This window comes from Zingiber officinale, chromosome 4B (assembly GCF_018446385.1).
Source record: "Zingiber officinale cultivar Zhangliang chromosome 4B, Zo_v1.1, whole genome shotgun sequence".
Lineage (NCBI taxonomy): Eukaryota > Viridiplantae > Streptophyta > Magnoliopsida > Zingiberales > Zingiberaceae > Zingiber > Zingiber officinale.
In genome coordinates, this window is record NC_055993.1 from 73642035 (window position 1) to 73653991 (window position 11957).

Sequence of the window (11957 nt, forward strand, 5' to 3'; positions counted from 1 at the left end):
CGCCCAAGACTCCGAACCAAGTAAAAACACTTGGGTCTTTTCTGTGTTTGGTTTTTCCTTTATTTCCGCTGCATTACTCTCGAACGATTTCCGAATACGAAACGAACGAAATAGCCACGAGCGTTATTCACCCCCTCTAACGCTTTCGATCCAACAGTTTACTCCTCTGAAAGTTCCCATCTCTTTCGTTCAAGGTCACACTATTCCACTTACATAGCTCGATCTGGACCAAGATTATGATACCACTTGTTAGAATTAAAAGAATTTAGATATTTTTATACTGGTATGATATTATCCATTGTAGACTTAAATCATTATGGATTTATTTTTAGGTTTTATCTAAAAGACCTCGTAAGATATCTTTCATATTTTTAAATTTATAATTTTTTAAATATATTTTTATTGTGAAAGTTTAATAATATCCTAACACTTTTGCCACATGAGATAGCAAATGCAATGAGTCTAAGAAAATGGAGAAAGATGAGGATAATCAAGACAACTTCCTTTGGCGTATGAGTAAAACACCCAGCATTCACTAATCTAAGTCTTAAGATATCTGTCCGATGGGGAAAAGAACTTAATCTTCCTATAAATATTTAAATAGCAATATATCTATAATATCATAAATTGATACTAAATCCTGTTATGAATCTACTTAATTTTACAAAATAGTGTGGAAGTTGATTTCCAAGTCTGATATTTACCTAATTATTGATATTCTTTGGATAAAGATAAATTATTATAATATTTAATTCTATTTTTTTTAATAATGATTTATTATAATACTAATAATATTATTATGTATCCACTTACATTTCATATCTAATATATACTTAGACAACTTAAATATATATTACTTTAGAAAATAACAGTATTATAAATTTTAAATATTTCATTAAAAATCTTTGTCCACTTATCATCCACTTACCTTTCATATACCAAGCTAACATTAAATAATGAACTAATACTTGTACATAGACCCAACCTCAGATTAGAATAGTTGGTTCAAACGGTTTAGAATCGTCAATTTGATGATTCCTAATAAATAGATCTTTAGTCTAAAATAATTATACTTCACGGTTAAAAACTATTGGTTTATGGTTCACTATAATTTATCAGGGTAAGATTATTATATTAAAAAATTAAAATTATAAATTTATAAAATCGTTTGTACAATGGATCAAGATTATTAAAAATAATTATGTAGTAAAAAAATTATTAATTAGTTACTAAATAATTATTAACATATGAAATTATTTGGAGTATCAATCAACCAATAAATAATTAATGAGCTTCTCTTATAACAAAGTAAAACTATTAATTATTTATTAAATGGTTAATTAATACATATAAATATTAATAGTTATAGTCTAATTAGTTATGATACTTGGTATTTATTTGGGAGACTCAAGTTTAAATCCCAGTTCCGACAATTTTTTTTTTTAAAATTAGACATATAAACACTTAAGAAACAAACCATCGAACCTGCAATTTGAACTGCCGGTTCGATGAGTTAATGGACCCCTTAATCTTAACTAGCCGGCAGGTGTCAGACCGGTTACGATTCATGCTTATAATTCGCGGATAATCGACCGGTTGACTTGGTTACCAGTCGAATCAACTTGTATTATTTTATAATTCTAGATAATATTAATTTATATGTACATTTGATAATTAGATTGAGTAATTAATTTACAATTTGAATTTAAAAATCATTTTAAAATTTAAACTTTTAAATTATTTTATATATATAATCAGTTTAGATATATTTTCAAGGAATATGTATAAAGTGCAATTGATATTTTATTAATCAGCTGCTACTTTTACGGTATTCCGCAGCAACGTTTTCCCCTTCTTCGACGTTTTCTCTTCTATTCTCGGCCTTCTCTGCCCCTTCTTCACCTCTCGATTCCTCCCTCGCCAAATCGAAGCGGAAGCGTCTCTAGATCCGCGATCGGATGGCGACGGACGACAACATGGAGCAACCGGTGACGCCGTACGGGAGGGTGGAAGGGGTGGCGAGCTGGGTGGGAGCTAGCGTGGTGTCCGCCTTCTTCGCCTCCCTAGAGCGCTGCTCCTGCATCACCCTCAACACCTTCGAGGACGAAGACGACGACGACGACGACGAACAAGAGGAGGTCAAGGACCGCCCTCTCATGCTCACCAAGCCCCCCAACCAATACGATGACGTTGATGAATCACAGAGCCCCTCGCCCCCCGTCTGATCGAAAACGTTTTACCAAAATTGATCGTTGGAAGCGGCCGATCTGTGAGTCTCCCTCCTTGAATTTCCCTTCTTTTGAACTCTTGCAAGTTTTCTGCTCCTTGTTCTTGTTGTTGAATGTGTGTACGGGTCTGAATTTGCCCTAAAAATTCGATCTTTACGAGGGAGAATCTCTGTGATTTTTGTTTTGTATCTCTCTTTTGATTCAGTATCTCAATGTCGTTAGTAAATTGATAACACAGTCGATGATCGCTGTTCACCATGTCCAAAAAATTCATCTTGGGAATCGATGGTGCCCATGCTTACGGTTCTTGTTGAAAAAGTACTTGTTTGTAATGTTAATTCTATCTGTGGAAAGATCTTTGAAATGTGTATAGGACCAACAAGAATGCAGATAGTTATTGAAATGCAGCTTCAATCCAAACCACAAAAGCTTCATTAATTATGTAAAAAAAACATTGAAAAAAAATTAGAAAAACGTTAAAAGTTAAAAGTGATGATGATGATGATGAAATTCAGAGATCCCTAACAAATTTTAACTAACGACAAGTTTAAGTTAAGACATACAAGACCAAGGAGAATAGAAAAAGCTCCTAATTCAAGTATCCATGAAATTAAGTAAATCTTTCAAATCCTTCCATCAAGGCTTAATTCTAGAATGGGAAAAAATTAAAAGGATGCTCTAATTATTAGAATTGTCAAAAGGGAGTTCCTTGCTTTTGGAAAGTTGAACAATGCTCTAGTATATTTCTTATCTCGAAAATATTTTTATTCTAACACCATTGTGGCAGCTACACTATAATTGTTACAATGTATTAAGATAAATCAGATAAGTTGTTACAATGTATTAGAATAAATCAGATCAATCTAGATAAAGAATATTACTATACATAAAAATACTTTTATATAAAAAAATATTCAATTAATTTAGTTAAAATTATTTAAACTTGATTAAAATCACTTAAACATATTCACAATCACTTTAAAATTATTGTAGCAGCTATTAAATGTCTCACACAATAGTTATAATAGTTATTAAATAGCTAATACACTGCTGAGGCAGTCAGTAAATGATCCAATGACGGGTATAGTAGTTATTAAATAGTTATGATTGACCTTTAAAAATCTTGTTGATCAAATTTGAATAATATCGATCAAGTTGATAAATAATTTTTGAAATAAAATACTCTATCTATGATATTTTTCATCAATTAAAAAAAGAAAAATAATTAATTTTCACACGTTGTAGCGGTGTAGCTGTTACACGTTATAATAGCTACTTCATGGCTGCTATAATAACACTAAGATATGAATATTTTTAGTATAAAATGACACCGAAAAATGGAGGAGAAATAAGAGGTAGTACAAGTATAAGACTCAATACTCATCACTCTAAGGAATCCACCAAAGAATTGAGAGAAATAACAAGAAGATAAATTTTCTAACAAGCTTAAGAGCTCACTTTTCTTAATCTTAAAAATATGTTGCTTCCAACAATATAAAAGATGACCTTTATAGGCGAGACTAGGAACAAACCTCCGAGCATTAAACAAAATTTATATTTTCTAAAGTGTTGAGAATGAAAAGTTGAGTTTAATAATGAAAAAGCATGCAAAGGTATTAAAGAATTATCACCAAGTATACAAAAAGTTGGTTGAACATTTCAAATTCTAGAGTAGCATGACAATTCTCATAGACTTTAGTAAAATAGTCATAGCTTCTTGTAGGAATATTATTTTTAGCACTATTTTTCATTGTTGAAAACTAGATATATGTGGCTTTCCGATAATACATGGCTTGTCCTGTAATTCATTCCCTATAAAAATAGGTTAATTTTTGAAGTTGTTACAAAAATCTGGTGGTTTTTGAACTTTTCTATGTCATTCTCCCTTGGTTGGAAAAGATTCGCCCTCGAATCAGAATTGAGTTCATTATCAATATAAGGAGCAAGGTCAACAACATTGAAAGTTGCAGAAACAACATAACCACTAGGCAACTCAACCTTATATGCATTATCATTGATGTTTTTCAAGATCCTAAAAGGATCATCAACTCTAAGCTACATCTTTCCATGTCGACAATGAGGAAAACACTAATTTCTCAAGTGAATCCAAACCAAATCTCTTTCCTTGAAAACTGATTGCTTCCTATGCTTATTCATATATATTTTTTTTGATATTTTCCATTCTACTTGACAATCTCTTGTCGAACTTGCTCATGCAATTTCTTGTTGAGCATGTTCTTCTCCATTACCACTGAAATGACGAGTGACAAGAATGAAAGTCAAATCCAATGAAGTGATTGAATTAATACCATATACAACCTCAAATGGATTATGACTGATAGTTTGACAAGTAGATCGATTATAAGCAAACTCTACTTGAACCAAAAACCACATCCCATTGGTGTGGATTTCAGCCAACCAAACTTCTCAGAAGATTTATCTTTTATTATTTCTCTAAATTCTTTGGTGGATTTGTTAGACTAGTGAGTATTAAGTCTTGCTTGTACTACCTCTTATTTCTCCTTTTTTCGGTGCCAAATTGGTATCAGAACTTTGGTTCGCAATGGTTGGCCACGGAAGGCAACAACTAAACGGTGATGATCTAGTAGGCCGTCAAAGAGACCTTCATGATATCGAATTGGATGACTTAAGGAGACAAGTGCAACAACTCGAGCAATGTCTCGCTCGTGGTGAACCTTTAGAATATGATGTTTAGGGTCATGGTTTGGAGGTTGTTTATGCAAATCCTGAATAAGTTTTATTCCATTTTATGGTAATGAAAATGATGATTACAGTGATGATGCATATGGGGGAGGGGTCGAAGATGTTGAAGGAACAATGTTTATGAGAAATCTTTTGACTTTAAAATTGACATCCCATATTTTGATGGAAGAAATGATCCTTATAATGAATTCACAGATTGACTCAACTCTGTTAAAAGAATCTTTGAATTCAAAGGAATTTAAAGTTAAGTTTGTTACTATCAAGTTGAAGAAATATACATCCATTTGGTGGGAGCACCTAAAGAAGTAATGAGCTCGTGATGACAAGCAAAAAATTAAGATGTGGGACAAAATGAGAAAGGAATTGCATAGGAAATTTTTGTTGGATACTTATCGTCCAATATATTCTTCTCAAATATCACAATCTCAAGCAAAGAGATCTATCCATGGAAGAGTAAAGTGTTGAATTTGAGAATCTCTTGATGAGATGTGATATTTTAGAGCCGGAGGAACAAACTATCGATCATTTTCTCGGAGGACTTCGATATGAGATTGGAAATGTTGTCCAATTGTAACTATATTGGACTTATAATGACATGTAAGTTGACTCTCAAGGTGGAAAAATAACAAAAAGAGATTCAAGTCGATTTGATGGTTGTTTCTCTTCAAGTGGTGGTGCTTTTAAAACACATTAGCATTAAAAGAGACAAAACAAAAGGTTGTTGCGAGTAAGGAGAATAATGCCGATTTTGTTAAGCCAAATGGTCCTAACAAACAAAAAAAATATGTTTCAAATGCAAAGGTTTTGAATACTTTGTTATAGATTGTCTAAATCACCGGATTATTACTCTTTTTGAAGAAGAAGACAAGGAGGAGCTTTATGAGGTAGCACCTATCTATGATGAATCCGATGAAGAAGGAGAGGTTACTTACGAAGATCATGGAGAATCTTTGATGGTATTAGCCTCAATGATACTTATATTGAAGATTAGTCATGGCTTTGCAACAATATCTTTCACACTAGATGCACTTCTCATGGTAAGGTATGCAATGTCATCGTTGATGGAGGAAGTTGCAAGAATATTGTGGCTACTACGATGGTGAAGAAGTTGAAACTAATCCTCAACCTTACAAGCTAACCTGGCTTTGTAAAGGTTATGAGTTGAAGGTAACTCAAAGATGTCTTGTTCAATTTTCTATTGGCAATAAGTATAAAGATGAAGTTTAGTGCGATGTTATTCCTATAAATGCTTATCTTTTGCTTCTTTGTAGACCTTGACAATTTGATAGGAAAACTCATCTTGACGGCTTCAAAAATACCTATACTTTTGTTAAAGATGATAAAAAGATTATTTTGGGGCCAACTATGGTAGAAAATATTCCTAAACCCTCACAGGGGTATGAAAATAATTTATTTTTCAAGCCTCAAATGGAAAAGATAATTCATGAATCTGTCGAGATATTTGTGTTGGTAGTTTTGGAAGAAACCGAAGAAGGTCATGCTATCCCTTTGCAAGTTCAATGTCTTCTCCGAGAATTTCAAGAGTTTCAAGATGTTGTGCGTAAAGAAATTTCCCCAGGACTCCTTCTGATGCGAAATATTTAACATTGCATTGATTTAGTTTCTGATGCTTTAATTCCAAACAAGGTAGCATATAGAATGAGTCCTAAGGCACATGAAGAGTTACAAAGTCAAGTTAAGGATCTTTTAACTAAAGGTCTTGTCCAAGAAAGTAAGAGTCTCGACCCTTTGCGTGCTGAAAAAAGATGATTCACAGCGCATGTGCTTTGATAGTAGAAAGGTGAACAGAGTCATTATCAAATATCGCTTTCCTATTCCCTGTCTTGATGATCTTATCGACCAACTTCATGAGTTCAAGATTAGTTTCAAAATTGATATTCGAAATGGCTATCATCAGATTCACATGAGATCAGGAGATGAATGGAAATCAATCTTCAATACAAGAGATGATCTCTATGAATGGTTGGTTATGCCATTCGGTCTTTCTAACATTCCTTCTACTTTTATTTATTTTTTATTAGGTATCCAAATCTTAAAATTCGACCAATCCTAGGGTAAATAGTTTGACCTCACTTTCCACCCACCAAGTAAATCCAGGAAGCGCGGTGACTCCTAACGTGTCACTCTAGCTTTACCAGCAGTTCAGTACTTTTACAAATCCAATAAATATATAAACAACCTCTATTATAGTTTTTTAATAAATATCCACTCATGATGTACAATAAAATCTAAATTTTACTATAATAAAGAATGTCACTCAAAAAAAAAAAAAAAAAACCATAAATAAGTATAAAATAGTACAACATGTTAAAAAGTATTTTTTTCTCTTTTTTTCTTTTGCTTTTTTTCTCCTCTGTTAACTTTTTTTCGTTGCTGTGTTTTGCTTTTTTCCCATTTCTTTTTTTTTCCTTTTTCCGTATCGATTTCTATTTTTATTATTTGTTTTTTTTTCTTTTAACATGTTATGCACTTCCCTACACATCAATAATAGTTCAAATAAAAACATACATAACATAGCTCACCCATGGTGATCAAGTATGACTTACCTATGCTTCTCCTAAATTTTACTAAGTTATTCCTTTTTCCCACACTTAAACTTTTGTTCGTCCCGAGCAGAAGACTCATCATGCAACATCCAAAAATATCTACATCCAAAAGATGAATAAAAGGAAATAAACGGAAGAAAGAAAAGAATGAAATGTCAAAGGATAAGGGAATTATTCAAGCAATAAGAGATAACAAAAGGAATGAATAAAAGTAAGTGAGATGAGTTTCATAAAAATCATACAATCCTATGATAATGTGGTATTAAAAGAATTAAGCAAGTTCTAGAGTGACATTAATCACAAATGCATTACACATAAATGAGAACAATAGACATAAAAATATCATCACTAGGTATACAAAAATTATCATCTCAATCTACCGCATAGAATCCATCATCAAGCTGTAATCACATGTAATCCAAGAATCCAATCATGACAATAAATTATCAAACTTGACAATCAAATTTAACTATTTTTCATAATTTCTAGAATGGTAAAAAGAATGCATAGGAAATTTATTATGAAAATCCAACAAGATAAACTAAAAATAAACTACCAAGCAAAAGCAAATCAAACAAAAAATATATATACAACTACAAAGAAAAAGAAAAAGTGAGACGGAACAAACTCCCCTGAATTTTTGGTGGTCGGAATCGATTCAGTTTCAGAAGCCAATCTGGAAGTGGAATGTTTGTAAGTGAAGTGAGGTTCACTCCATTCTCTATTGTCTCCTCAAAAATTTTCTCTAGTGGTCGAAGACGATTCAGTTGGAGTGTCCACTCCAGAAGCTTCATTATTGCATATAGAGTTAGGGTCTTCTTCAATTGGTAGAATGCATACTTATCTGATTGACTGCAAATGAAATGCTTGTAGAAATCCTGTGCACTAAAAAGAAAAGGATGCATTTCCTACATGCGTGCTATGTGAGATGGGCTATAAACAATATCGATATAAACAGAGCACGAATCAAAAGACGTGATACAATCATTACAATCAAAATGAATTATCTCTATGACATTTTCTAAACTTTCTAAAGAAACATTGATCTTACCATCCCAAAAGGTATATGGAGGCTCTAAAATAGTAAATGTGACATCATCTTGGTCAAATAAAAGATTTGGCTCTGGATTAGGTACAATCAATGGAAGTGATTCTTGAGTTGCCCCTACACTTCCATTTTCAAAAAGTAGATTAACACGCTCAACTAGCTCAGGAGGTAGTGTAATCAAAGAAAGCAATTCTTGGGACTTTGTTTCTACAGCACAAGTCCCTACACTTTCATCCCTATTAATAACACTTGCAACATTAAGACTGTCTGGAACAATAATATCATTAACAATAATAATATCAGAATCAACTACAACATCACAATATAAAAAACTAGAAGAGTCATGCATGTTGGGTGTTACTTGAAATTCCGTTCGGTTTCCCTTGTTCAAAAATTTGTACAAGAACAGAATTTTTCCTAGCAGCCCATGTGCTCTATAGAAGTTAAACTTGGCTTGCAAACGAAACTTAACATTTTTAATCCAAGTTGTTCTTCAGAAGTTAAACTTGGATTGGAAACGGAACTTAACATTTTTACTCCAAGTTCAACTCATGTGTTCTTCAAAAGTTAAACCATATTACAGAAGTTGATTAAATATCTATTTCAAATATTAGCTTCTAGGTTAAACATGGCGAGACACTCGGCCTTCTTGGGTATAGGATCATCCACCATTTCCTAGACAAAGCCTTTCAAAGAAATTGAATATTTAAACTTCTTACAGTAACCTTAGGTTTAACTATAGAGACCAAAATCGAAACACAAAATCGATAGCCTCTTGTGTTGGTATTTCAAGATCCATACAAAGAACACAAACTAATTATACAGCGAAAACAAATAATTAGTTATACCTTTCTTTACAGCTAAAGACCTCTTGATCTTCTGTTGTATTCCTCTCCTCCTCTTGGACGTCGTGTGGGCAACGATCTACTAAGATGAAATCCACCCAAACCTTCTTCTTTGCCTACAAGTTTCTGCTACCCAAGGAAGGCCAAAATAGGAAACTTCCTTCTCTTCTTCTTCCCCTCCAAGCAAACCGGCTACAAGAAGATGGAGCTTGATGTGTTGTCGGCCTTAAGAGAAGCAAACAAAGGGAGAAGAGAAAGAGAGAAGGGTCGGTCGCCAAGGAAAAGAGAAGAGGGAAAGCTTAGGTTTCGGCCCTAAGGGAACAAGAGAAATATGGAGATGTGTTATGTGTTATTCTCATAAGACACCGTCTATCTCTCTTTTATAATCCTTGGTCATGGCAAAAAAAAGAAAATTTTAATAATAATTAAAATCTCTCTCTTTTAAATTTCCTATTGTGATGGCTACAAAAGGAAAGTCTAAAATTAAACTTCTCTTCTAAATCATGATTACAAAAAAGGAAAGTTTTATCAAAATTAAAATATCTCTTTTTAAATCATTAGAGATGACAACAAAAAAAGAAAGATTTTAAAATTTAAAACTCTCTTTTAAAACCATGTGGATGACTTCAAAAAAGGAAAGATTTTAAAATTAAAATCTCTTTTTTAATCCTTTGTAGATTGCTATAAAAGGAAAGATTTTAAAAAAATTAAAATTTCTCTTTTTATTTCTTTAGTGGTCGGCCCCTTGCTTAGTCACCAAGCAAGGCTTGGCCGGCCATATCTTGGACACCAAGATGGGCTTGGCCGACCCCCTTGCTTGGGCACCAAACAAGGATGTGGTTGGCCCCTAGCTTGGGTAAGAAATTGGGCTTTGAGTGGATAAAAAAAAGATTTTAATAAGAGGCCACAACATGGACCTAGAGGAGGAATTGGTTTTGACCTCCTGATGGACTTGAGCTTCCTGTGTTCGACCCGAACACCCAACTCAAGTTCATCAATAATAACTCATACCACTAAAGAGTCATTATTGAACTTCCGCATCAATCTCATATTACATTATGGGTTCTTTCTTATTATGAGTGCATTAGTCTCCCTGTGTTTAAGATATCGAATGTCCATTAATTAAATGTGTTACTAACAACTCACTTAATTAATATCTAGCTCCAAGAGTAGTACCACTCAACTTCATTATCATGCCGGACTAAGTCCACCTGCAGGGTTTACATGATAATCCTTATGAGCTCCTCAAGGGGACACCATCAACCTAGATAACTAGGACACAGTTTTCTTTTATAATCAACAACACACCATATAAATAATATTATTTCTCAACTAATCGGGTCTATTGATTTAACGAATAAATCTCACCCATTGATAAATTAAAGAAATAAATACTAAGTATATATGCTTGTTATTATATCGGGATTAAGAGTACGCACATCCATAAAAACAGAGGTTTTGTTCTTTTATGCAGTCAGTATAAAAAGAAACAACCTCAAATGGTCCTGCTCAATACACACATAGTGTACTAGTGTAATTTTATAGTCAAGACAAACTAATACCAAATTATACTACAACTATTCCAATGGTTTGTCCCAATCCATCTTGGTTGTGAGCTACTATTTATAATTTATAAGAAATTGATAACACGATCTTCTGTGTGACACCACACACCATGTTAACTATAATATAAATTAAATGGACAACTGCATTTAACTAAATGCAGATATTTGATCAATATGATTCTTATTACAAAATAAATGTTTATACAAAAGCTAGACTTTTAGTATACATCCTAACAATGCGGAGTAGCAAAATCGAAGTCAGGAATATCATAAACTTTACAATCCATCTCCTTGGGAATTGATGCAGTAGGTTGATCTGAAAGTAACTGTAACTATGTCAATGAATGTGTTCTTGGCATGAACTGTGTTTCTTGTTGTTGCAAAAATTATTGCGACTGCTCCCTAGAATCCTACTTAGGCTGATGGTGCTGAAAATAAGGCTGATAATATTGGGGCCACTCAGAAATCCCTTATTGTGTGTTCCCTTATCTAAATTCTGTAATTGAATTATACCTGTCCTGCTGATGAGTCTGATAATATTAAGGATTAGGCTGGTGATATTAGATTTTGATCGGGAATACACTAGAAAAGGAATGAACATCTTCAATAATCACCGGTCTAGTCTCATACTGCTGATAATTCGCAACTATAATCTTGATAAGTTCTCTGGCCTGGGTAAATATCTTATTAACTAGAGCCCATCCACTAACTGCATCAGTTATACTCTTGTCCATGTGACATAATCCCTCATAGAATTACATAATTAGTAGTTGATCGCTTATCTGGTGCTGAGGGCAACTAGCAACAAGTCCTTTAAATCTCTTCCAATATTCTTGAAACGGTTCTCCTATGAATTGTTGAATTCCACAAATACTTCTCCGAATAGCTGCCATCCTAGAAGCATGAAAGAACCTCACCATAAATAATTTCTTCATATCAAACTAGTTGGAAACAAAGTTGGGTGGGAGACAATACAATCA

General features: G+C 33.1%; 1 protein-coding gene across 1 annotated transcript; it reads left to right on the forward strand.

The window, feature by feature from the left end:
• The first annotated feature begins 1822 nt into the window (after window positions 1–1822).
• On the forward strand, window positions 1823–2529 carry LOC121975149. Its single transcript, XM_042526596.1, has one exon. It carries the CDS (start codon window positions 1959–1961, stop codon window positions 2223–2225), a length of 267 nt encoding a protein of 88 aa, XP_042382530.1. The 5' UTR covers window positions 1823–1958; the 3' UTR covers window positions 2226–2529.
• Window positions 2530–11957: the final 9428 nt, after the last annotated feature.